At 38.9% G+C, this 27,722-nt stretch overlaps 1 protein-coding gene across 5 annotated transcripts; it reads right to left on the bottom strand.

Annotated features, from left to right (window-relative positions):
- Positions 1 to 2,931: 2,931 nt before the first annotated feature.
- ppfibp2a (PPFIA binding protein 2a) lies at positions 2,932 to 19,309 on the bottom strand. 5 transcript variants are annotated; one of them, XM_063881977.1, is made up of 22 exons: positions 18,744 to 19,309; positions 17,007 to 17,093; positions 16,050 to 16,163; positions 14,083 to 14,214; positions 12,111 to 12,401; positions 11,706 to 11,798; positions 10,532 to 10,643; positions 9,636 to 9,697; positions 8,894 to 8,972; positions 8,607 to 8,731; positions 8,460 to 8,527; positions 8,320 to 8,380; positions 7,925 to 8,063; positions 6,913 to 7,054; positions 6,167 to 6,295; positions 5,734 to 5,884; positions 5,408 to 5,519; positions 5,045 to 5,133; positions 4,800 to 4,922; positions 4,342 to 4,467; positions 4,048 to 4,236; positions 2,932 to 3,954 (listed from the first exon to the last, which is right to left on the bottom strand). In XM_063881977.1, exons 1-22 carry the CDS (start codon positions 18,789 to 18,791, stop codon positions 3,733 to 3,735), a joined length of 2,694 nt encoding a protein of 897 aa, XP_063738047.1. In that variant the 5' UTR covers positions 18,792 to 19,309; the 3' UTR covers positions 2,932 to 3,732. The 5 variants fall into 5 exon arrangements, with proteins under 5 accessions (XP_063738047.1, XP_063738048.1, XP_063738049.1 ...); XM_063881978.1 differs by lacking the exon at positions 12,111 to 12,401 and having other exon boundaries at positions 18,744 to 19,304; XM_063881979.1 differs by lacking the exons at positions 16,050 to 16,163; positions 17,007 to 17,093; positions 18,744 to 19,309 and adding an exon at positions 15,145 to 15,367.
- Positions 19,310 to 27,722: the final 8,413 nt, after the last annotated feature.

Here is a 27,722-nt window from a genome sequence, read left to right as displayed (position 1 = left end):
AAATGTCTCTATAGACTCTTATAATTTAAGTGGAAAATTTCACCACATATATGATACAGCATAAATAAACATTATATACTCTCACACTCAGGAACACACAGGAAGAAGATGAGACAGAGAAAAGGGAGAGGACTCAGGCATTGCCAAGAGGGGGATTGCATTGCATCACCAATGCAGTGTTTTTATTTGTGATGTATTCAAATGAATTGACAGTCTCAGTGGGAGAATAATGTGTAATCATTAGTAAAGGGTTTGTAAATTATTTATGCAATGTAAACCATAATAATTTACCTTTACTGTTTCTTATATTGCCATTAACAAGTAACTTGGAAACCAATAAATGTCACAATCGCTTTCACTTAATTAAAACAATAGCTATCATATTACAAGGTAAGATGTCAGTCATACCACAGATGTATGCACATAGCAATTTACTGCTAAAGTGTTATGAGAGAGGGTGACACAAATAATAGCCATTAAGCTGTCAGCTACTAAAGGCTGGATCACATTACTGAAATTAGCTAAGATGCATTATTATAAACAATGCAGTCCTCTCTTAACACATACATACAACATTGATAAACCCACATAAACACTCGCATACAACATGATGGAGAGTGCAGTCTAAAAAGAGAGAAACAAAGACACATTTACAGCCTTGTTTAACAGTTGGCTTGTGTCAATGTATGCCTTTCTGTGTTTTTGAGGTGTAAGATTTATATCCTAAGAGTCTGAAAGTGCCTCTAATATCCATGTGTTGTGGTCCATCACCCACGTGGCCAATGCACAAACTCTAGAAGGCTCATTTGGAGCTACATGAGACTGAGCCCAGTATTTGATTAACTATGTGACATCATTTCATATGTTGTGTGCTGGCATGATACCCATGTTAAAATCTGTGTAACTCAAAGTGTCTTTACAAATGTAGTAAAGCAGTACAACAGGCTTCATATCTTTTGGTAAACTAAGGGTGAAGTCAGTATCACTCAAATGAAAAAGCATTAATACTTCTCACTTTCAAATCGCTTAGAGTAAAAAAAGGAAAATTTAACAAAGATGAAAAATGAATGAAAAGCAAACTAAATACTGAGTGGTGTACCAGAGCCAACAGATAAGTTTCTGGTAGTATTTATGGCACATGACACATCCACAGCCAACACTGACATCTGCTGGCTTTAAATATGGCCTTTTTAAACATTCAATATTTTCTGAATGTACATGCTGCCTTTTTACATATGTGTCAGACATTTCCAACGCTTTAAAAACACATTCTTAAACTACAATTTTCTCTTTTGTATTTCTGACTTTAACTTATGCAAATCCCACCATCCCAATCCTCATTCCTGCAGCCCCCTGATTTCCATTTAACATGGATCAATTGAGTTGGGTTACACATGTATCAGCAGGACTAATTTATTTATGAAGCTGCTATTTGTAATCATTGATCAGGATGTTCTCCGTTAGGAAACTAATGATATGCAGAGGTAAAAGATTCCCTAATTATTGTGTTTGGTCTAATTGAGGCTGTTTGCTTCTGCAAGAGGGTTCAGAGGAGAGCTGACTGCTGCCCTGTCTGCCAAGCTAACCGACACGCCAGCAGAATCAAAGTAGATTAACTTGGAGGGAAATTGGTCGTTTAGTGAGACTTTGTTTTATTACAGCACTCGGTGTCAGTCTATGCAAGATGAAATACTGCTACTAATACCGGTTTGGTCTCATTTGTCAAATACCGTAACCGCTTAACAATTACAATACACTGGAATAAAGTAAAGTGGAAATTACTAAGGCAAACATAGCCCAAATCAAGGCAGTCTTGTTGGCTTTTGTTTAATTTAGCCGTTGAGCTATCCAATATCTACACCAGAGCCCTTTCTCATTTCTCAACTTTTCGCTTCGTTGACTCCTTGACTCCTCGATCCTCTGGTAGTGACCCAGAAATCGATTTCAGCGTGCCATGTTGAAAGACATCTCGTTTCTCTAAATGCAAAGTCCAATTTTATCTGATCATAAAATTGAACTTTCTGTTTCCACTGGGTGACTAATTTCAATTGGTGTTGATAAAAGGCCATCACAGAAAGTCACTCGAAAAATAACATGACATTCTGATTCCAAAATAAAACACCATTGAAATCTCCTATATGTCCCTCTGTTTGTAGATAGGATTGAATAACAACGGTCCATAATCAACCCATTTCACTTTAGGGTGGTAGCAGGCCCCCCTGACTAGCCACTCAGATAATATCAGGACATTCTGATGTACAATTTCAAAATAAAAGAATCCCTTTGAAATCCCTGGGTGACGATTTAAATGAGTCCACAGTGGAAAAGGAAAGTTCAATTTTATGATCAGATATGTCTTCATTAATGTATACTTACATTTTAAATTTGAGAAAGTATTCACTTATAGTGTTATAATGTGGTAGTAAATTATTATTGATTTCATTATTTAGTATATATTTCTGAATTTGAGCTCCAGTATAAATGAAAATTGTAGGTATGTTTTTAGGTATGTTTAAGGTATATTAATTATTGACAAGTAGAGTAAGCACTTTTATTTCAAACGCATTTTTTTTACAGGCCTCTACCGTAATGCATAGGATATATGCTTGTCTTTATATGTATTTTGCTTCAGAAAATGAATAAAAATGTGTTCATATTAATGCTTTATATTTTACATCTTCCCTGGATAAGCAATGTGTAATGGACAGCTGTCTAAAACTGCCTGTTCTCAAGCAGACTATGCTCAAAACGTATAATTTAAATGATCTTAAATATATACACACTTAATATACACACACCGTTCAAGTGTGTTAAACAAGTTACATTGTAATTGAAGCTGTTAATCTTCACTAACAATGGAATCATTGTTTGTTTGATGCATTTATTTTAATCAACTCACCAAAACAAACAAACAAACCAAACGTACTGCTGTGGCAATTGTTCTTGCATTTTTATTTGTGACCAATAGAAGGCAGTCTTGAACCAATTCTAGCCCATTCAAATGTAAAGATCCATTCTAAGGACCTTCATATTTCACTATAATGAAATATACAGCACAGAGGTTGATACCTTCATGGGAAAAAAAAACATACATTTGAAAACTTTCCCTATAGGTCACATGAGTACTGTATGATATAATTAAGCCAAATAAAAAATGACCAAGACGTTCAGAGGCAGTAAGCAGCTAAGCACCAGATGAGATGGGGAAACAAAAAAACGTTACCTTTGATCTTCTCCAAAAATGCTACAAAGACTGTCAACCTTATGTTTATTATAGTAAAGCATATGATTGTATGAAATAATGTAGCATATGAGAATCTTGTACAAACAAACCATATTTAAAGGTGCACAAGAATAATAAGTAAGACATTTTTTTTGTCAGTCTTACAGAATATGAACAAGAGACATTCTTAAAGTAACCGGGGTCATCAATTGCTTTGTGCGGTCTATAACAAGAAAAGGTCATCAATGTAAATCTGCAGAAGATTACATACACAATGGACAGAAAAATGCATTATTTTAAAGCAAAGTAGAAGCTTTGGAATCCAACTGTATAAGGAATGCAGAGAGCAGCTTTCATATAACTATTGACACAATACATTAACAACACTGCTTTGTGCAGCCATCCAGAAAGTCCTCACATGGGTTCATCGCAGGTACATTTCTGCATCAGATTTCCACTTATTTACAAAGTCACTTAGTGACTGAGAGGGGAGTGTGCTGTACTTGAAATTATTCTTTATGGCCATTAGCCTGAGCTTTTACACCCACTCGCTCCTGCCTCTCAGCTTGTCTGTCCAAGGTGGGGCTAAGGCCCCTGATTGATGAAGAGGGCAGGCGAGAAACCCCATTTACTGTCAGTGCTCCACTATCTATAGGACAGATATAGTCCGCAGATTCATCAGGTTTTCTTTTTCTGAGGTGACTGAATTGGGTGAATCCCAGCTTCTTAGGCTGAAAACACAAAAAAGTCAAACCCATTAATAAATCATTTAGATTTATTGTGCTTCAACAACAGAACAATTGTAAATCTTAAATTGCTCCTACCTTTACTTTAGCAGTGGTAGTGAGGGGTACATGGCCTGTGGCATTGCCATACTCTCGTTTCTCCTGTGTGGCCTGATGCCCCACCAGGGCAGCAAAGGCAGTGGCTAGGTGGCGCCGGAGCAAAGTCTTCTGTGGAGGAATATTCAACAGCAGTGCCAAAGTCTCTGAGCTGAAGCGAGGCTCAAGTATCTATGGGAGAGCATATTGACAAGAAAAGACAGCAACAAATGTAATTGTTCAGTCTTGTCATGTAGGCATGTAAAAATCTTGCAGAAAAGCTCAAAATCTACTTACAATAAGCCCACCATGTACACCGCTGCCTCTTAGATTAGGAGCATACTCGGCTAGCTCCACTGCTCTCAGCCACTCCATCACACGGTGGTTTGACCACTGCACCACCTCGGAGGGTGAGGGATTTTTCTGTCAAAGTTAAAAACAAAAAGTATTATATTTCCATCTCACTCACACTAGTTTGTTCCACTTTTTAAATACATTAAAAGTGGGCAGAATAATGCTTTAAATACACCATAGAGGCATTTATACATGATGACAGAAAAAATGCTTTGTGTTAAAGGCATTTTATGTCTGTCTGTCGCCATCTTCTGGGCAACTCATGTAATGAGACCTATTTACCATCTAAGAGCAGATTGTACATACAAAGTGTAACAGAAAAAAATATTCAACAATCCCTGGCAAAATCCACAGTAATTTCTAACTTGCACTTCCTTTGACTCCATTCAACGTTGGCTTACCTCTTCTCCTGGCCTACGTCGAAGGCAGTGGGGGTTGAACTTGTTGACATGAAGGACATGGATGGCACATTTAATACTGAGATGATGAAGCTGGCTGGTGACCTTCAGAGTCAAGAGGTCATTCTGAGTGAACAAAGAACAGTGAAGATCAGTGAACTGATTGAAAATGATACAAATGCAAAACCATTTTTTTAATACATCTGATGTAAATTAATGGAAAATGTTACAGTAGGGTTAAGTCTTACCACTGTGAGGTATTGTATCATTCGACCATCCACCCGGGCTTCATGGAAATGGTCTTTATACTGAGGCAAACCTATATCATCCAACCAGCCTGAGTGGGTGAAAATTAGAAATGAATTTACTTCACTCACTAAACATATGAATGATAAATCCAGCACCATCAGCATAAAATCATGTTTACTGTAACTGCTCAGTGCAAAAAACAGTTCCTCTCTGAATGCTGAACATATTTGCATTTTTTCCAAACAGATTTACATCTCACACATTACATGTCTTTGTTTGGTTTGTTGGCCCGATATGTCCCACTCTCTATCTATGGATCTGATTCAAATGAGAACAAATATTCCTTGTAGAAAGAGTCTTACGTGTGACCCAGATGTAGTCCAGCTCTGAAGATTTCTCAATAACCTTTGTGGTGAAGGCCTTGAGAGCAAGATGTAACTTCTTCCTGTGCAGCGGGTTCTTCATACCCATCTCCTGAGGTCAAAAAAGAACTGTCTTACACTGTGAAACTAAGGATTGGGGAATCTTTGGTGGTTAACCTACACACACTGTAGTTTAATTTAGCCGTTTAAAGTCTTCAATATAACATTTAATGTGTTATGTGTAGTTATATGTAAAAACTTAATCATGTTGTAGATTCACATCTTTTCCTCAACATTTGTTTAACTGTCCTGTTTTATTCTCTGACCTTCTCAAAGTCCTGAGGTGTGGCCGACAGTAGCGTCTGTCCGTGTTCGACCCACTGCCGGGTGAGATTAACATACTGGCCCAGCCCATAGTCCTCCAGCCAGCCACACACCTGCTCTTTGGTCCATTGGCTGAATGGAATATTCAGATCACTGAAATAAAAAAAGGGTCAAAACAGATAATTAACTGATTCATTAATGTGAAGTACTAATGTGATCTACAGTATCTATGTAATACATTTAAAACCGTATTTGTTACACTGCTTAATTTGGGTGTTTTAAAGAATGGTGAAAGCACATGATGAGGGATAAGAACCAAATCAGATTTTTTTAAAGGAGTAGCCTAAAGCAAAAACTTGCCTGATACAAAACCCCTTAACTCTCAATAGTAGGACTGCTGTACTAAACAGATAGTAGAGTCACACTGATCTTTACCGTGCTGGGTCATAAGACTCAGGGGTCCTGGTCAGTCTGGGTCCAGCTGTCGCACGCAGACCCCCTCTTCTAAACGGACCGCCGTCTGGATCGCCTGCCTGCAGTCCTCCTGACTGGGTTCTCCGAAGTCTGTGTGAATGAGAGTTAAGGTTTCAAGGTTTTATTGGTCATATGCACAGCATATACAATGTATTTGTTGGCAATGAAAATCTTATGTCCCATGCTCCTCCAACAACTCAACATACATGGTGCAAATAGTGGAGTTGTTGAGGAGCTCGAGACACGGCAGCCATCCTCGGCGCCATCTTGCTCATAATACCAATTTCATTCTCTAAGTTAAATGATCAGATGAACCGATTTGGCAAGATAAATTAATTTACATCACTATTGATGCATATACATTTTCAGATAAATAATGATAGTGGGAAAAAAGGAAATCCCTCTTTATTACTTTTAGACTGATACGGTAATTATTAATCATTCAACATCTCACTATTTTGTGCAACAATAAGTACGTTTTTTGTATGCAGGAAATATAATTCAGGGAAAAATCTCTTAACATAACATAACGTATATTATTTATAAACAGAAATATTCTATATAAACCATGTGTATTTTGGCATAAAGTACATATTTATACATATAATTTATTTAGGTCTTTTTGTTTGTTTTCCTTTTCCTTCTCTACTTGGCCATCATTTCTGTCAGTGTATTGTTGATGTATCACTGTAAATTCCCACACTCACTTTCCCCAGAGCCTCTTTAAGCTCCTGTTATTCTTCATGTATTCTGGTGAGCCCACAGCTCTTTGGCCAGGCTGTGTGTTCTCTGCCGAATGAACGGGAGAATTATCGCTTGAATTGCTGTCATCGGCTTTCTCCAACTTTCCTGTAAAACAGAACAAAAACTACAGTCAGTGTAAGTACAAATATGGTTCAAGATTTATGAACGTGCTGTGGAGGGCAACTTTAGAAGCAACATATTTTAGGAGCAAGTAAAAAAAGGACCTTAATTGTGATTGGCAAAAATAGCCTTGCTGTGGTCTTGCCAAGTAAACAACATTTCAACACTGGAAACTTAGAAAAAATAGAATGTCTTAATTTATGGTTTCCTGTAGGGACACGTTAAAGACAAATCTTGATGATGATTACTGAGTAGAAAGCAGTAAAAGGTTGTATTTTTTTCCGTTGTTCTTTTCTTTGCTGGCATACCAAAAATAACATTTAGAGCAATGCAGTTCACGTGTGGCAGTCTGTCTTTGTACAGTGCTCTATTCATGAGCGGGAACACAGATCATTGAGTTTGGCAAATAATTCCCTGGTTAATGCCCTGTGAAAAAGAAGGGGTTCAAGCAAAATTTTACAAGGTGTGATATTTATGGTATGGGCTGCAGTCAGTCGGAATGCAGCAGAGAAAAATCAGGGAGGGGCTCAATTTAAAATGGTCAGTGAATCTCAGGAAGGGTGGATCTGAAATGAATGTGGTCAATCAGAGCAAGAGAGAGGGTGTGTTTGATGAGAAAGCCTTTCCCATGAGCCATCTGCTCTGTCAGGAGCCTCTGCAATTAAATGTGATCAAAGGTGCGGCGGTCGTCTGGTTAAAGGAGAGTGGTTTGCTCCAAATATGAAAGCTGAATCTGCTCACAGGAGTTACTGGCCCCGCGACTATTCCCCTGAAAAATGAGGTCTGATCCTACATCAAAGATTATTACGGCACACTATCCATCATCATAGCTTGAGTTAATGTATATGGATTTACTTTGGCTGGAGTCTCCATCTTCGCTCCCATCTGGAGACCTTTGACTTTGGATTTCACTGCTGCTGTCTCCGCTCCCGTTCTGCTCCGACAGAGAGGAATTCACAGGCAGCGTCTGACTTCTGGTGTCATCCAGACCAATCTGGATGAACCACACGCAGAAACAAAAGGAACAAATTATAACTGTAAATATATTTATTGTGAGTATCATGTCCTGGGCAAATCAAAAATCAGACTATCAGACTGACCTCATGCATTAATCGTGTACACATTTTTTTTTAGCTTCCAGTAAAATGTAGAACAAAGTAAGGATTTTAAGCCTCCATTGTTGATTGTATAGGCCACATCTAAGAACGATAAGATAGATGATTGGCACACTACATTTGTGGGATGATTACCTTTTGTAAAGGTCCAATTTTTAGGTCGTTCATGCTACTTGATAAAGTTGGCGGGTCCGTTCTGAGAAGACAAAAACATCTCAGTCAAATCCAACTCAGAGATATCAGGGTCATCCATTAACAAACAGCTGCTTTATTACCTGGAATCACTGTCCTTCTGGGCTGATGATACAGATGTTTGTTGGGAGGAAGAACTGCTTGTTGAAACCTTTAAAGGGGAAATGAAAATCAATATTATGTTTAAACAAACAAATGTCTACCAAGTAGCTGAAATTGTTTATACTCACTTCAGACTTGACATCCACAGATTTTACACTGGCAGAGTCAGTATTTTTCATCAGTACATGCTCCTCTTCCTCACTGCTGCTTGAAGGAGTCCTGCCATTTGACAATGACCGAACAGCAGGTGGAGCTACAGTAACAAAGAGAAGAAACACATCTTTCTCAGCTCAAGCAGTGGTGTACGTTTCTGTTAAGAAGGGTAAGAGTTGTGGCTTTCATTATGCTCAACATTGTAGCTCACATAATTAGAAATGCCACTAGGGATGGATAACGGAGTGAATAAGCTGATTACCTTGCTGTGCGGTGTGAGTGACCTCTCTGAATTGCTTGCACTGATTCAGGAGCAGAGTGAGCTCTTCAATGCGTCGATCCTAAAGTAAACAGAGAGGAAACTCAATTAAGATGTTTATCTAAGGTTAGGAAACACATATGGACTATCCGCTTCCCTCTATTACTGACCCATACACCACACAAACGTCGCTCTTTTACCATATGGCCTTTACAGTACATCAAAGTTGTGTATAGGGAGGGGTTTGACACAGGCCTGGCTGGAAATGTTAGTTGTGGTAAGCAGCTGTGTATTTTTTGAAGTGGTGCCCATGCCTGGTTTTGTCATGGTTCTCCTAATGCAGCTCACTCCAAAATTAGGCCTGGCAGATCCAGGCCTACTTAAGTGTGGCTTTGCCTGAAATGGCCCGCCTTGGGGTTTGTGTACGTGTGTGTCCTCGGTAGTGTGCCACATGTAGGCCCTCGTCTGTGAGTCTTTAAAGTCCGAGAGTGTCTGGGAGGGTGAATACAAAAGCCCCTCTGTACTATAAATGGTGGAGGGCGGTGTCTCTGAGAAATGACAACATCTAAAAACAGTTACCTTTTAACCTTTCAAACTGCATGATGATAGCAGTTCTATATACAGGCCAGTAAGACACTCTACGTTGTAGTTAACTAACGCAACACACATGCTGCTTATACTGCATAATCACATGCAGCTGTGTTGAGAAGAGAAAGGAAAGATTTCCACATCACTGCTAACTTACCTTTTCATCATTGGCAGACACCAGTGATTTCATTCCACTCCTTAGCCTCTGCAGCTCCTGATCTAAAAAGAAGAAACCCATCACTGATTATTCATTTGTAAAGGCAGCTGCTCATGTCATGTCAAACAAATTAGTATTTTGAATAGTAAAATAGTGACATACAGTTGAATAGGAAAGGCAAAAATACATGCTAGCATAATGTAGATGTTATCCTCACTGTAGTGCCATCCAAAACTGTCTATTTTTAGATTCTCCCAAGCCTTTTTTAATCTACCAATCATAGCTTTAGCCATGTCAGCTTTCACATATTTGGGCCCACAGTCTATCAACACTTCCTTTGTAACTATTACAGGCAACATTGCTTGGCATTGGTTATACTGAGCAAGTACCCCAGAGATGTGTTTAACTGACAAAATTGGAAGAAACAACAATATTTTTTCATAGGAAACCATATAGACACTGAAAAACCAAAGGGAGAAAATATAGTGCATCAAATAGTCTGAAATGATTTGGTTATATCCATAGCTGCCCCTCAGAACAGAAGGCAACAAAATCTTATGAAATACAGAGACAGGTCCGGAATAAAGGAATAATTTAATTGAAAGATCGAAAAGTAGACATGGCCCATGGGTTGGTTTTAAGTGTTTTTCATTAAGTACTGCTAATGCTCACATATGCTGTTTAGCCACAGACAGACAGACAGACAGACAGACAGTCAGACAGACGTGAGATGAAATATTCTATCATGGGCCAAAACGTAATTTTCCCACAGATCTTACTGCAAGTAAACGGATGCAAATATGAGTCATTCACTGCGTTACCTATCAGGCTTGGTTACTGTTTAAGAGTGGCAAACTGTTGTTGGCAGGTTGTTTGACGCTGTGTACCATGCTTACCTCTCTCCGGGCTCTCAAGGGATAGAGAGGGTCTGGCCAACAGCTGAGTGTGCAAGCTCTCGATCTCAGCGTTCTTACTGAGCAGAAGCTGCTGAAGGCTGCTGATCTCTGCCTGTGGGGGCCACACAGTGAACCAATCTTAGAAGGGTTATATACTGCAATCGGAAACACTGTCTGTTTGAACATGCTTATCGGTTATTTTCTACACAGAAAAACAAGAAATTCAAATCTTATTGCCTGCACATGTCTGCACTTGAAAACAACATTTTGAAAGATTACATTTTTTTCTCCACACCACTAACAAACCTATGCATGTCAATGAAACAGAAGAATCATTACAGCACACACAGGGATTCTGGTAGACATCGAATCTGAGAAACTTGTGGTACTTATGACTTCACGCTGATCTATTTAGCAGTGTTTATTATGTTACGTCTGTATGGTATGTCGAAATTAGTGGTCAGGAATACACGCGAATGGTTTGTTTCAAAAGGTAAAGTTAGATACATAAACTCACAGAGGAAGGCATTCTCATACCAAATACCATATCAACATCTGTGTCCAGTTATTAGCTTGATTCAAAACCTTATTTCTATCAATCTACCAAAGCTCCAGAAAAACTATAATACAATCTGTGAAATAGTTTAAATAATTCTTGGTAAACATCCAGTTGATAGTGAAGAGCCAATAGGATATATGATAAACTTCTGAAATCGTCCTGCAGATGGTAATATACAGTGTTCACATACACTGTAAAACAGCAAATAAAATGTATGTAAATCATAGTCGGATAAAGTGCCAGAGGGGAAATGCAGCAGGAAAGACTGTAAGAGAGATGGGGAAAGATAATGATTTTATCAAAGGCTGAGAGCATGCAAGACTGCTCAAGAAAGTCTTAGAAGTTAAGACAATGGGATCATGCAAAGATAAACAAGTAGGTAATTAAAGGGGATTATTCCATTATTAAATCTATTTCTACAGGACTTTAAATAGAAGGTGAAGCAGTTCTCCGACTTCCTAAGAAAACAGTGGTGACTCGCATAACTGGCTGGAACAGCGGGTTGGACAGCATTTAGGAAAGTTGAGCGGACAGTTAGCAGTTGCATTTGCGCACTGATGGTTTTGATGGTCTATTGCAAAGTCTAGACACCATCAAAATCAGATCTTTTTTTACCTTTGTGGCTTGGAGTTTCTTCTCATACTGGGACTTCTGATCCTCCAGGTTGTCCACTTTGTCCTTGAGAGTCCTGAGCTCTTTCAGTAAGCCCTATAACAGAACGTATGAGAACATTTAGCTTGTTTAAATATACAGGAGCTCTTAGAAAATATTTCCATTGTTTTTCCATAACACACAGCATTAAATATGACATGAAATGCATCTACTGGTTGTGTCACACTCTAATGCATAACTGACAGATGGGATTATTTTTCACACAATTTAGGCAGACATTTAGGACTGCTGGGGATACTTAGTGCGTGCTTGTTTCATTTGCATCCAAAGCTAAGGATAACACACACTAAAGTGAGACAACCCATGCTGAACACATCATTTGAAGCCGTGCAGGCAGGCTGTGCCTACACTTTCTTCTCCACAGTGGTTCTGCTGCTCTGAGCTACCCTCTTCCAGGGTGTGTTTGTTCCCATCAGGCCCATCTGGAGTCTCTTCTAGTTTGTTCATCCCTTCTGAAGTTCTGTCACAAGACGGTCCGGTGTTTGATCCCTCGCCCTCAGTGGACTCCGTGGGGCAGGCCACAGGAGAGCTGCTCTCAGTTGGGATCTCCAAAGCCTTTTTCTCCTGAATCTTGCTATTGATCTCCTCCTGAAACCTACACATCTGCTCCTGCAGCTCACTAATGAAATTCACTACAGTCTGAAAGATGCAGCGGGGAAAAAAGAATTAAGAGGTTTCTTTAAGAAAGCAAGAGGAAATACTATAAATGTGTGTTGATATGTATAGATATAAGTGTGTGCTTGTCTGTGTGTTTTTTATTGACGTTATTTTTCCTTTCTACTCTACCTTATATTGACCAAACCTGATATTCAAAATATCTGGAGCATATACTGTATATTTGGGCTTGAGTCTTATTACATAAATATGCTAGTGAGCCAGTATTTGAAGCATAAACCCAAGGTTGGTACTTATTTACTGACGCGCTGGGCCAGTTGCACTTTAGGCGAGTAGGTTTGCCATCTTTTAGAGGTTATCTGGACCCATGTTCCCTCAGAAAGAGTGTAAACAACAGCGGAGCTATGCCTGGACTGTGGATAGAGGAAGTCTCACTTGGGGTCCAGTACAGCGGATATGACAGATGATATGGAGTGCCTGCTTGACTAAATTTAACTGCGAGCATACTGGCTCCACAGCAAGGAGGCTTCCGCATGTTGTGTGTGTGTATGTGCCCGTGAACATGCATATGTGTGGACATGTTTTTATTGTAGAGGCAGCACGTGGGAGGCCAATAAATAGTTCAAAGCTGATTTTTTTTCCTGTTCTCCTTAAGTCCAAGCAGCTGTTGGGAAAGTTGGTTTGTGAAAGCAAGATTAAGAAGGGCTGGAACACTGCCGTCCACTACATCACATGTTCAGTGTGCTGCTACCTTCTGCTTAGAAATGCAAATCAAATCCCTCCCTGTGCTCATCCATATTTGAATAATAATTTTCAAACGCGTATGTGAAATGTTTTTGGGAACATGTCTTCAGTTCCTTTTTTTTAGACTGGCCAATTGAACCTTTACCCACAACCAAAAACAACATTCGCTCAGCTGAAGCAAAACAGATTCATATTTGGTCTGCCATCCATCAGCCCGCTCTGCTATGCAGGGACTCTTTTAACCTGAGGACACAAAGGCTCTTTGACCAGCAGTGTTTTGGAAGTAACTACATACATTACAGTATCCTGTCTGCTAAAGTGCTGCTTTCCCTGCTTCCTCTTTCTCCAATTTATATGGTCACTGAAAGCCTGCTGGTAACATAACACATCACTCTAAAGCAAATACATGATTCAGTTTAAACTGACAAAAATGTAAATCCCCTGGAGACTTTGTTTTCATGTGGACTTTGCCCAGAAATAACAGACCCAGAGTCTAGGTGAATATTCCCTTCCATCTATCAAGAAAGTGTTTATGAACATCCATTAAATCGGCAGCTGACTATAATGTTAGAGCCATCAATACGACACATTTTTGTGAGTAACCCCTTCACTCCTGGCAGAGTTAGGTAAAATTACAGAGGACTGTAAAACATTTTTGGGGGGGATTTTAGCCGAATTAATTCCTCCTCGCAAATAATCCTCAGCGAAACAAGCTATACGTTCACATTTACTGTACATAGTCACGAATATGAGGTTTAACTGCTACATTTAAAATATAAGAAACCTGTTCTAGTAATAAAACTCCAACTACTTTTCAAACTTGGCAACCTTGTTTTGACGGGAACAATTTGGTTTGAAAGAAGTTCTGACAAACAACACACCCTTACCTACAGGCTGTACTGCATATTAAAATTAAAATACCACACAGAGTAGGTATATTTGGCTCTCTGATTAGCCCTACCTCTGCTTTGTGCTGCCTTTCGGCCCCATGGCCCTGTTTTCCCTCCATGTCTGCCAGCTTTAGTTTCAGGTAGGACACCTCCCCCATAAGACTCAGCTTCTGGTTCTCCAGTGACGTCCTATGCAGGAACTCCTGTCATCAACAACATACAGCAAGAGCATGAGGCAACACAGAAAGACGTTCAGTTAAAAACTAACATACATGAATACATAATCCCGTCAATAATACAAAACACTCGATACTTACTGAACAAAGGCAACATTAAGTATGAGGCACAGCACGCTTCCAGTGCTGTAATGACAGTGCCCCAGACAAACCCACTGGTTTCAGACGCTGTTTGAGTGGCTAAATATACACAACCCATGACCACTATTTATAATGCCTATTTCACAGCTCAGTCAAAGTACACAGCAGAGGGGGAGAGAGAGTGAGAGAGAAAGATACCAAAAGCATGCAAAACATTCTCAGAAAGAACATTAAAATAACTTTGACAGGTGCATTTTCCTGTGACTTTGAACCACTGCCAGTCTAACCTGGTGCTGAGGGAGACTTTGGGCCTGCTATAGAGTTCTGGTACTATCTGTCATGAACAACTGTCAGCCTTGAGAGTTAGGCCAGGCTATGTGGGCAGATGTATTACTAATTTGGTTGATGTCAAGCAGGTGCTAAATCACTTAAGGTCTAGGAATGAGTATTGGAGAGAGGCAAACAGTACATATTGATATATCCATTTAAACTCTGGTTTTGGAAAATTTCTAGGCTTCTTCTAGAGCGTACACATGGAAAATATTAAAGCTTTGTCACCAGGAAGAGATTTACGGCTCAGGTCCAAAGCCTCATAATGACCATGTCTCCAAGAAACCAGCCCTGGCTGCCCTTTGATACTCTGTACACATACAGCACTGTACAGAGAAGTACACAGTGAGTATGAAGTTCACAACTCATTATAGTTAAAAGACGCAATCCTGGCGCACATACAATTAGTCGTATATGTTTAAACAGTCTACTTTGAATTTATATTTCAGATGGGCAGCATTGCAATAATGACATTATGCGTAATACCTGGTTCACCTTACTCCAGTGTCTGCCTGCAGCAAAAGAAAAGTATGTGTATATCCTTCATAGATGCTTTGGTTTAAAGCACCCTGTAGTTTCAATAAATTACAGTTTCATAAATCCATTCCATTCAGTGTCCTTCAGAGTGTTCAGCAAAGCCTCTATTCAATTTCAAGTCAAAAGCAAACAACTGAAAGTTGCACACACAAACTTCTAACTCTTAAAGCACCACCCTTATCCCCTCCCATTTCTCCACCTTTTTCAGCTGTTCCTCCCTTTCTCTTAAAACGCATTTTCCTTTACTCTGTTTTCCTCTCTCTCTCTCTCCCTCTCTCTCTCTCTCTCTCTCTCTCTCTCTCTCTCTCTCTGTCTCTCTCTCTCTCTCTCCCTCTCTCCCTTTATGTTTGTGTTAGTGTGCATGCTTTTCAACATTTGTGTACAATATGTGTGTGTGCACGTGTTTGGGAACGTTCTTGGTGGTTACAGGTTGTGGGTGTGGCTAATGATTTCTGTAATCACCTGCCCAGACAGAGAAGTCTGGCCCCGCATAAACTAGAAAAAACACTCTGAGACACTGCTGAGGAATGAGTCTGAGCGTCCTAAATATTTTTGGTTGTCAAGGTAATCTGCAGAGAGAAACACTGGAATCTTAAAAGGAATTTGTTCCCAAGAAGCATAACTCATCCCACAGCTTATGAGAGAAGATTGAATCTGCAGAACAGTCAGATGTGATAGACAGATCAACAGTGTTGTTAAATGGAAGAACGATATTGATGTAAAAGTCCTGGATGTCTCTTGAGGGAAGTCAGAGTTTCCTGATTTTGATCCAGTAATACATCAAGCATTTGGTAGTATATTGAGAAAGTCCAATGTAAGATGTTTTTCTACGCAAGGTATGTGAAGCTGTGTACCTGCTGTAGCATCTCCTCAGTGGAGTTGAGTTTGTGCTGATGCTCCACCAGAGAGTTCTGTAGATCGCTGATTTTGGCCCCCTGAGCTTCCACCTGGTCTGTCAGCACGCTCACCTGTGTGTATGTGTGTGTTTGGACAGAAAGTTAGCGGGGATGAGGATGTTTTTTCTACACCCAACCTCTCAATTTTTGGAAATGTCTACATCTGTGACTGATTAAATAGTGTAAACGTAAAATGAATGATCCCTTGTTCCTCAGTCAGTGCTTGCACACTTCAGTGGCGCCAGCAAATGTCAGCAAAATGCAGGTTAAATATAAATCTGCAAAGAAGCTATTAGGGCCACATCATAGCTAATCACATAGTAATAGGCCCATCCGACCAACCAAGTGAAGCATATTTTCTAAAGGAATGTTATATGTGAGGCCTAAAGAAACAAACAGACCACCTGCTCTCACACACACCTACACGCTACAGCACATGGTGGTGCTAGCCTCAGCCTGTCTGAGATAAGCACTTGTTCAGCAGTGTCATAACTACTCACACCTACATAATAGACAAAGAAATCATAAAAAACAAGACATTCTAGTGTTGTAGCCACAGCGCCATACCCAGCTTTACAGCTGCTGATTCACCTGTTCAACAGAAATACAGCAATTGCGCAACCTTTACAACACTAGACTTTGACCTACCTTCGCCCTCAGTTTCCTCTACTTGTTCCTCTAACACTGTTATGTGATATGGGCACTGTTCAGAATCAGCTCCCACTCACAGTGTTGTCATATGGCCTCTTGTATTTGAGCAGGCTGATACCAAATGGAAATAATTTACTTCTATAAACAAATGTCCAGGCATTCTTCAGGTTTACATTTTTTTTAACGGTTATATTATTCTTAAACAAAAATAAACAGATAACATTTTGTTATGTACTTTGAAACGCTAGGACTGACAAAACTCACCTGCAGAATAAGTGACTCTTTGTCTCCCTCCAGACGTGATAACCGCTCCTGGTAGGACTCACTATTGCCAGTTGAATGGAGGTTTACCTTTCGAAAAAAGGTCTGCTATTAAGTTCAGTAAATACACAGTTAAATACAGGACAGTGGGTTTGATTTGGTTTTCTTCATTGAGGTAGCTCTCTGTGTACAGTACACACAGATGCACGAAAACACACATAACTCTCAGCATTAACTCTGTTGTGTCAGTAGATCATGTGCGGAAAAGCCTGCAAAAGGTTTAGAGGCACTAATCCTGCACAATCTGATAGGTGGGAAACAATTTAGTGTGAAGCAGACCTAGGAACATTTTAGAACGATCAGTGTGAACGAGAAGCAAAGTGCAACCCAATAGTCTCACATTTCTCTGAAATCCTGGCTTTCAACCACAACCATGGAAACATTATGCAGACCAGCTCATATCATTCTGAGCCAGCGAATGGTTTGCAATAATTCAAAAATACTGTTAAGCATTTAATAAACTCTTTGCCTTATGCTTTAAAAACACTCACTTCATCTGTGTTATTAGTGTAATATGTGATCGTACATCATGTTTACTTTAAGTATTATTTCAGATATTCTTTATTATTACTTTTCATGATTAATAGTGTGTGTGTCCTGGACAGTCCCTCTTCTAGACCCCTTGCCATTTTTCTAAGTTCAGTGTTTGGTAATAGTATCTTCTGGCTTTGTTTATGTTGTAAACAGCTCCCTTACATTTTTTTCCCCTCTAACTTCAGACATATATCCTATGTGCTTCACAACTTGGCTTTGAATGGGGTTTATGTCTAATGAGTAGCACTGAAGAGTAAAACGGAATGACCATACAAATACATACTAATAAAACGTATAACATATATTTTAATGAAATACAAAATTATAGTCCTATGAGAAACCTCACATTTGTATTTTTTGTGTTGACACTGTCATGTTGTGTTGATTTGTGTTTTAATGTGGATTAAACCTAGTTGAAAAATAACTGGACTTTTGCATTGCATTACATTGTAAAAGTGATTCCATTGATACAGTGTTTTTCTCTCTCCATATATTCTTTTAATATACTTTCATACAATTTCAAAAATATTCTAAACATCGTCAATAAAAATAACAACAATCTTGTCTTTTATGAAACATCCTGGTCAAAATTGCAAATAATAATGATCGACAGGTACATCAATGAAAACGGTTCCTCTATGTATCAAACATTCTGAATAAAGTATAACATAATGGGATGCAGCGAGTACTAATGACTTCTTAATCGAGGCAGGATGGTAAATGCTGTCCAGAGGCTCGCTATAGGTTCAAGTGGCAGGAAATGATCTCAGCTGACATGCATATCCATTCATCTATCACCTCAAACATTAAACCTTGTGACCAGTTAGCAGACTTCATGTGAATTCATTAATTCACCCATGTTATGATCAATTTACTATCTACCATGATATTGTTCCTCTTAACTTCTTAACTGAAATGTTTTCTAGGCTGCAAGGAGCGTACAGTTTATGTGTTGCACATCCTGCAGCACACCTCCTCAACTCACAATCAAAACATGTCCTCCCAAATTAGCTACCAGGGAAACCATAATTATATCATAAAAGCAACACCACTGCAAGACTGAAAATAAACAACCAATATCCTTTTTGCAAACACTCGTGCAGTTTAAAGGTTGAAGAGTAGACATGCAAGTGGTTAATGTCTTACCTTCTTAAGCCAGGCAAAGTGTTTGTAGAAGTCAATATCATACTCCATTGTGCAGGCCCATTGTACCGTAGTTCTGGCTCTTAATGTAAGATACTAAAATAATTGCGACGGTGCTAGGAAGCATCAGGGAGGATGAACAGATACAAAATCCTTCCTAAGACTAAGCAATTGCTCTGACTGTGCTGCACTTTTGGTCTCACTGAATCCAACTTTAGTCCTTTTAGAGAGCGTCCATACTGCAGTGTTAGTTGAGAGAGCAGAGAGGACCTCAGTCCGTGTGGTTTGGAGTCTGGGCAGCCTGAGACTTTTAGAGCTGAGGCGAATAACTCAAACTATGCCAGTTGGCTGTACTCCCTTTCTTTCTTCTCTCCACTTTTTTCTAGTTCTTTTTAACTTCCCCTTTGGCTTTTCTCCTGCTTTTCCTCTGCTTTTCCTCTGAAGCACACCCAAACGGCATCAGTATTTCTGCTGAATTTCTGTTGCATCTCATGGTCTCTCACCTTTTCTGTCCTCCCTTTCCTCTCTCGTACCTCTCTATGTCTGTCTCTATCCCTGTCTTGCTCTGTCTGAAGTACCTCTCGGTCGAGATCATTTTGCGGGGCTTCCTAAAGGGGCACAGGAGAGGAAACTTTCTGCAACACATGCTTGTCAGATGTGGTGCAAAGCAAGATGTCAGTAAAGACCACGCAGAAGGGGAGGAGGAGTTGGTGGAGGAGACTGAAAGGGAATGCAAGTGAAAAGTTGACAATATTTTAAGTTAAGTAGAGTAGACGAGGGTAGATTACATGCAAGAGATAAACAAACAGAAAAGAGAGGATAGGAGTACTGCAGGGGGTACAGGAACAAAGGAAATTGGGCAGTGAAAGGGGGAGTGGGTGCTTTTACTTTAAACAGGAGCTCTGGTTTTCATTACCGGTGCAGTTTGCAATAGTTCCAGTTTCTGCTAACTGCTTTCAGCAGACAGGAAAGCGGCCGCCAGATGTTGATGGCCAGGATCAAAGAACACTATATCACGCAACTAATTAAAGTATACATTATATAGTGTATAGTAACCTATATACCTTTGCTTTTATGCCTTTGCAATTCTCTAACAGGGTTGCCAAAAATGGAGCCCACAGGCCAAAGTTGGACCACCATAAAGTTTAATTTTGTCTAACAGACTCTAGTGGGAAAATAAATGATAAACTTACAATATATTTATGCAATAGAGTGACACTTTGCAGGAATTCAGTTTGATGAGCTAAAAATAGAAGTGTGAGACGGAGACAGGCATGCAGACAAAAGGCATTTCAAGTTATGGAACTCAGGATCGCAGTACCATATTTCTTTTTTTAACAAAACAATAAATTGTGTTGGCTTATGGCCCGTGACTCACCATTAAGCTTTCCTCTAAGGTAAAGAATTCGGCCAGCCGTGCCATTCTCATTTATTGGATTTTAATATTTTCAGATTGGATATTAGATTTGCATTCTGATTGTCATATAATGCTCTTCCTTTCCTTTTGTCCATCGTTGTTATTGTGTGTACGGCCTTCAGTGAAACAACACTCACCTCACCTCTGTCCAGCCATTTCAGTATAATGTGTGCTGTTTCAGTGGAGACTTGGTTCCTGAGAGATTGTTGTTCTTGCTCGCTTGCCTGCCCCTCCAGCACTGCCCTGAGGGCCTCAGTCAGCTGGAGAGCCTTTAGGGCGGGGTCCACCATTGGATCCAGGGTAAATTGTGAGGTACACTCAGGGGCTGGGCAATACTGGCCACCTATTTGCATAAGAGTGGTGAACAGCCCTTCACCCATTTTACCTAAAGGAAAGAACAACAGGAAATACACAGAAAACTTTTTGGAAAATGAATGACAGCATCATAATGAACTAGGCCTCAGTATTGAGGTTATAGCTGATAAGGAATGAATGGCAGGCTTCAGTATATTAAGGATAATTCCTGTAATTGGCCTCTTGAGGGTGGTATTCTGCTCCAATGTGGCTCACTGTATGTGAAAAGCATCGAATGGCTGTTTACTGTGGATTCTGAAATCACCCAAATTTGTGGTTCAACTTGAACGTTTCTGCAATTGTCCAGTCTGAAATGCAGTGAGTCCTTCTTATATTTGTTAAAAAGTTGAATCAAAGGTACAATCACTCTACACAACCGGGACAAATGCATCGTTTTTGTATACATTTCTGATTGTGTGGGTTATAGGTTGTTAGCTGTGGTGTAATTGTCAGTAGAGTGTGGTAATGGCTGAACGGTCACCTGTATTATTAGAACATTGTCATTATGAGCCTGTGCAAAAACACTAACACACTGATGAGGTTGTGCCAAACAGCAATGACAAAAATGTAGCACCTCTGCTAGAAAATTCAGAAGCAAAGACACAGATTGTGACTTGGATTTTATGCAATATATGCACAGTGAGATTTACAAGCTCAAGGAGAAGCAATGAAAGTACAAACGTGTTTATTGAATGAGTGTCTGATTAAAGAATATAGAAGAGGAAGATTACTGAAATGTCATATAATCAAAAAACTGTTTACTTTAATCTCAGTCAAGTCATGGAAACAAACTCATCTCGTAAGCTCAGCCCTTACTATACTTGCTCTTTTGTTATTTTGACTTTTCCATCACAACTCCTCTCTTATGTTTACTATATGTCCAATAAGGCTCTACCCACATGATTTTCATATGGGAAAGTCATGTGGGTGGCGCCGGTTTTAAGAATGCCTGCAATTACAAACTTGGCAGCGTATTGAATGTCTAATAACGAAAGAAAAACTCTTACCAGCAATAATGTCATCCATTTGCTCCAAGGCAGCCTCCAACATGTGGCTGGCATTTGACGCCATGGCAACCAACTGTCTTGTACTGTAAGGCTGCACAAGTAGATAGTCATTGACTGAAAGAAATAAGAGAGTTAGCTGCTGAAAAGAGAGAGAGAGTGAGGGATCTTCAAAAGAAAGACAGAGCGTTGCAGACTACTCCCCCTTCTTGTCGCACTTAGATCCTTTTACAGCAAAGCTTCAACAGCTATCCTGACATCTGACTGACTTCCAAGTCAACAACCTCCTGAATGTGGCTTTTGGGTTTAAACTTCCCTCTCATTTTGTTTTTGTTTTCAACATGTGGCTAGAGGTCATATTTAAAATAGTTGGTTTCTTTGTTTCTATAGGTGGTCATAGTTTCTTCCTTTATACTTCCACTTGAAATAAACAACATGTGTGTATACATTTTGAGCAATAGAGAAAAACAAAGCGAAGAAGTTTCAATAACTTTATATTTGGCTTGAAAACTGTATTTGTCAGAGCCCCCGAGGTCATATCAGGACATTGGACCATAAAACCCTGATTTTGATTGACGCTGATGACAGAGGATACACTTTCATAATGATAAGCATCGCACTATGAAGCTGGAAAACGCAACAGCTGGAGGAGCAGTCACACCCATAAGAGCTTTGGGTTTCTAAATATGTATGTCATTAATTTTAAATTAAATTTAGTTTTTGATTTCAAATGAGATAATTTAAATATTATTGTTTTGCTTACAAACCTTAAAGAATCAATGGAAGTACAACATATCAAATTAAGGTGTGGAGAACAAGTCTACAAGTCAATATCAATCACAAGTAAAGAAATGCATACTGGAGGGGTTTGTGCACAACGACCACTAAGATTATACCTCATCTACTGTTGTTTCTTATTTTTATCTCAAAAGTGATTTACTTGATTGATTTATGGTTAAGCGCATTGATAACCTTCAAAACAGTAACTTGTCTCTTATACTTAGATCAAACACTGTGCTGTTATATACAGTATGGCCAACAGGGTGCATCACTAGTCAAGAACAACAAACATATCTTTATGCAGAAATCCCCCTCCTTCATAAGCTTACGTAAAACAATAACTATGCTGCTCAAACATTGCCAAATGTATTGACTAATATACATTAATTATGAACACTGAAAGCCTAAAACTGATGATCTCTTTTTATATCTCAGTATATTGTTTTTCCTTGATATCAGATATGTATTGCTGTCCCTGAATTTCCCTACAGTAAAAAAAAACGAGCATTGACTTCATATTTCTTTATTTTCTATACACCATATGAATAATAATGAATAAGTCTAGTTATTATCTTGGTCATGCACTATGTAAAAGTGGTACACTTAACTGTTGTTTTATTATTTTTCACACTGCTGTTCCACTTTGAACTCACTAAGTATCTCCAGCTGCTAGATGCCAAGAGGTCAGATTCCTGCCTCATGATTTGTAAAGGGTAAGTCACCCATGTTTCAGCCAAAGAAAGTACAAGCGTCAAAATACAGAGAAAGAACGTAGAGGAAAAGAGAATATAGGTCATCATTTTAAATCAAATTGACCAGGACACCCATTTCTACTCTGCCACGGAGACATGTAGTCCTCTTGAACGGGTTATGAATACGGAGCCTTTAAAATAAAAATGTTTCAAAGTTTTAAAAGGCTTCATCACCTTCCCTAATCATGTTAAGCTTTTCTTTCTATTGATTGATGATAAAAGAGGCAAGCTTGGCACTTGGCCATCCTAGAAGTGAGTCAAATCCTCCCTTAAGGCAAGACAAAATAAGTGAAATCTAATTTCAAGCATTCATCTGTAAGAGCCACTTTAGACACATGGTTGTATTTGATGTGTTATCACATTAATACTAATACATACTGATATCTCGAACGTTCTCTCTTAGTGTTGTGACACTTGCATCATTACAAAAGAACACTCACCAACTGGGAGACCTTGGTTTCACAAGTATGTTGAGGCTAATGTGTTTTCCACAAAGAGGAGAATGGATTAGCTTTAAGATAGCCACATTGCCAAAGTCAGTTTATGGACTGCTCTGGGCTGATCCTGCCCTGTCTGATGGGAGCAATTATGGACCATCTCCCTTGCACAACATCAATTTCACTGCAAGACATTCAGTCCCTTCATTCTTTTCTCTTTTAACTTTTTTTCCTTTATCCTCTTTATATTCCCTCGTTTCATCTTTATCATCTCTATCCAATTACTTAGAGATGCAGATTTGATTTAAGTTTTAAGTAAAATGATTAGTTATCACTGAAACTGTGATAAAAACAGTGGAGCACTGATGAGTTGGGTACAGGAAAGAATTTTAATTTTTGCCTTTGGTCCAGCCCACTGCATATTTTCTTAACACAGTCAAGCGGAAATTTGAGTACTTTGTTTTACAGCAGTTCACTAACAGTCAATCAAAAATGTCCTTATAGACCACATGTGTAGGGAAAGCAAACCAGACAGTAAACCAAGTTATCAATAGCATGTTGTGCAACAAATGTTCTACTGAAGTGAAATGGGTCTAAGACAATGTAAGAGTACTGTATGAAAAACCTTTTCGAAGGATCATGAGATGTTATACTGGCATACGTAGCTAGGGGTCCGTAGATAAGGAGATGATAACAGGTGATATGTGTTCCATCTTGAGCCAGCCGCATAGAGGAAGAATATGTCCTCTGAGATATGGATACTTAGTGTTGTCATTGTATTGTGTATACCAATTAGACCACTTTAAATATTGTAAATGTCCATGAGTCTCCATTTCACACCGCCTGAGTTTTAATACACCCACATAATTAGACCATTTGACCAAAACACACATGACATGTTAAACACTATAGGAGAAAAAAACAAGACTCTAACAAGCTAATCATAAAGTAAGAGAAAAATAAAAAGAGGCCGTCAGGCAGCCTTAATTGCGATATACTGTTGCCTCACTTTCACAGATGTAATTGGCAATTAATAGTTAATCACATTATTGAAAGTTGACATTTTGATTTATCTCCTATCTGTTACACAGGGTTCATAAAAGGTTGATACTTGAGACACCAGCTTTCCTCTTGGAATTCTGCATAATTTAATCAAGAAGGCAATTAAATTCTTTAATATCTTTGTTTTTCTACATATTTTATTCATGTGTTCCCTTGATTGTTGTATCCTGAAATACACAGGATTAACAGAAGCAATCCCAGTTGCATAATCAATGTGGGTCCAATCTTAACATCAACAGCCATAGAGGCACAAGCCATGGATGCCATAAAAGCTGGCACAAAGTGCTAACGTAGCTTGGACAAGATTCTCCAACCTAAAGCTTTTTTTTCACAAATACTGATAAAAGGAAAGACTGACAACAAGATGATATGCTGAATGGTGATTTGTTTTTCTTGATGCGATTAATATAAATCTTATCTGTACAAAATGTACAGCTATCCGATGATCAAATTAGATTGAAAAAGGAAGCAGCTAGCCGGGCTGTATCCAAAGGATCAACTACCAGGACCAAAGAGGCACATTATGGTGTTTATGTGCTGGACTATTTCTTGGCAGGGATCTGGTTTCCCCTTACCTGATAACCTAATAGTGATGATAAGTCAGCAGAACATTACTGTATATTATCAAGACATATTCTCTGCATAACAGGACCAAATGTGGTTGTTTCAAACCTGACCTGACCTGTTGTCTAGTGGTAAACACAAGATAAGACGGTTGATGCAGAGCACCGCAAATATCGTTGAGTGTTACCCCACCCACAGTCAGATAAGAAGAATACCGTTGCTATCTTACAGCTACACATTTGTCTTTCATTATCAAAAAGCTATTCTTCCAGTCCTCAAGTGACTCACAATTTAGTGGATGAGGACTATCACTCCTCATCCATTAAATTGGGTGTCACTAGTGCACATGCCTGTAGGGTTGTTGGGCTCATCATTATTTACTGATAGGTAAACAGGTATGCGACTTGTGGATATTTGGTTCAAAGATATGTGGAAATTATATTGCTCAGCCTGGTACGATGTTTTAGATGGCTTCATCGACCTAGAGTTATGTTATACCATTCCAGTACAGTGTGAGAGGTTCCCCTGTTAAAAACAAATATGGGTGGACACAACCACTCTAATAAATTCATAATTGACATGTGCTAATGGTTGTTGCCTTTAAGAAACCATATTTAAAATGTCAGAATCTGTACCTATGTGCTGTAGAGTAAATGTCAGACATATAATTATAAGACCAAGTGAAATGATTCCTGAAAAGAGCGCCTCTACCCTTCCTTGTTACTGTCTACCTTGCTAGATCTCAGTTGTACAGCCTACCAGAAATGTGTCATACAGAGCACCCACTACCAAGACCTTAACAAGCAACCCACACACCTCTGTCTCTGCAATGAAAACGCACACCCACCCTGTCTTTTTTCTCTCTTTTTGATGATATTCCATCAAGATTCTCACACATGGTAAGGTATAATCAGGGACAAGGTCATAATCATTAAACAGATGGCATGCAACTGAAGGCTAGTTGTCATAAAGGCAATATGGGAGACCCTTGACACTCATTCTAAGGAGAATGCATTATTCATGTGAAGCCCCACAACATCAAACCATCCATGGATAGCAGCCTTCAGGGAAACAACCTTTAAGATAACACATCTACAGCATGAGAGTGACAGATGGAAAAGTGCAATGGTCAGGCAAAGATTTAAACTCACAAGGAAAAGACATTGCATCTTCTTGTAAGCTTGAAGAGGGGTGAGGTAGGAAATACGTGATGCGATGTTTGCAGTGCTGAAAGTTAATAGTTGAATACTTAATTTCCCATGACGTTTAAGCCATGGAACAGTGATATTAAAAAGTAAAAAAGATTATTCAAAGTTAAATTACCTGCTAAACCGGCTCAGTGTTCAATGTATTTAATGAATTCATAGTTTTATGATCCGCATTGATTACATCCGCATGTTATAAAGAAATACGTTTTTCCTGTCCTTATGAGTATTTATTACCACAGTATACATTAAAGCTTCAATTAATTCACTCCAAGTTAGAAGGTAAACCATAGCAAATCATTCATCTGATTACAGTGTCTTTGATGTGGCTCATAGCAATCCTATCAAACATTAGAAGGATATGAACGTTGCATGATATGGTCAATTATGTTCATGCATAGATACAGTAGATGATAAAGATGAAGCATGTGATGAAATTGGCAAGCATGTGAATTTAATATCCATGAGGCATAATTGGATTCAGTTTTTTTTACCAGCTTCAGCTTCTTTTGCAACATTATACATATTGACATGAAGTACTGGTGTTACAAAACAACATGTTAATTTTGGCACATCCTGTCTCTTCCAACCCCTGCTCCTACAGTAGTACTAGGATGGGTTGAATGCAGAGGTCCAATTTCACTGAGTGTGTTATATTCTACTTACTATTTAGCCATACCATCACAGCAGCAATAAACAAAAAATTGAATATAGATTCTGACAGAATTGGTCTAACATTCTTCTCATTATTTTTGTTACAGGGACTCGCTGACAGTGTTCCCACTCATAACCTCATCTCCTGGTATGTGTGCTCAGTTTGTCACCGAAACAAGCTGACCTAGGTAGTTAACCAGGTAAGCAACATCATTAGACATACAAAATTCCAAAACTTATACCACTTGGCAAGAATTTAAAAAACTCCCTTCATCTAAAATAAGACTGTCCTGTCCCTTCACTCATCACTCCAGCTGCTGCCATCTGCCAGGAGACCTAAGATCCCACTGGTCAGGAAAAGTGGGTACAAAGAGTAGTTTCCTCTTCTGCGGACACCATAAACATTCAAATAACTACTTGTATCCCCTTTACACACAAAGAGCTCTGCCGCTGTTGAAAATGTGATTTTATGTATCTACCCCTTATTGTATTTTATTTATTCTTTATTTATTGTATCCGCTTTACACTTCCATACTACAATGCAGTAAAAAGAACTAGATTCAATTTCATGAAATGTAATGGACCATAAAGTTTTCTTATCTTATCTTACTACACCAATATGTCTACCACACTTTCAAAGCAATAAGTATATTTGTTTATATGAGGCTATAAATGTATGAATTTTGATGAAAGGGCAATGAAAGTGGCACATTATTTGCAGTATGAAAGTGTTGTAGTAGAGACTCTTCCTTC

Source organism: Eleginops maclovinus, chromosome 4, assembly GCF_036324505.1.
Source record: "Eleginops maclovinus isolate JMC-PN-2008 ecotype Puerto Natales chromosome 4, JC_Emac_rtc_rv5, whole genome shotgun sequence".
In the NCBI taxonomy this organism is placed as follows: Eukaryota; Metazoa; Chordata; class Actinopteri; order Perciformes; family Eleginopidae; genus Eleginops; species Eleginops maclovinus.
Note: the sequence above shows the minus strand (reverse complement) of the source record. Positions and strands in the feature narration are given on the sequence as shown.

Bases quoted from the DNA above. Each gene is read 5' to 3' on its own strand.
- ppfibp2a (XM_063881977.1), bottom strand. From the start codon at position 18,791: ATGGAGTATGATATTGACTTCTACAAACACTTTGCCTGGCTTAAGAAG. The intron at 16,164-17,006 runs GTGAGTTTTGTC...ACATACACACAG, and splicing joins AAGAGTCACTTATTCTGCAG to GTGAGCGTGCTGACAGACCA. The intron at 9,698-10,531 runs GTAAGCATGGTA...TCTTCTTTTTAG, and splicing joins CCTTGAGAGCCCGGAGAGAG to ATCAGGAGCTGCAGAGGCTA.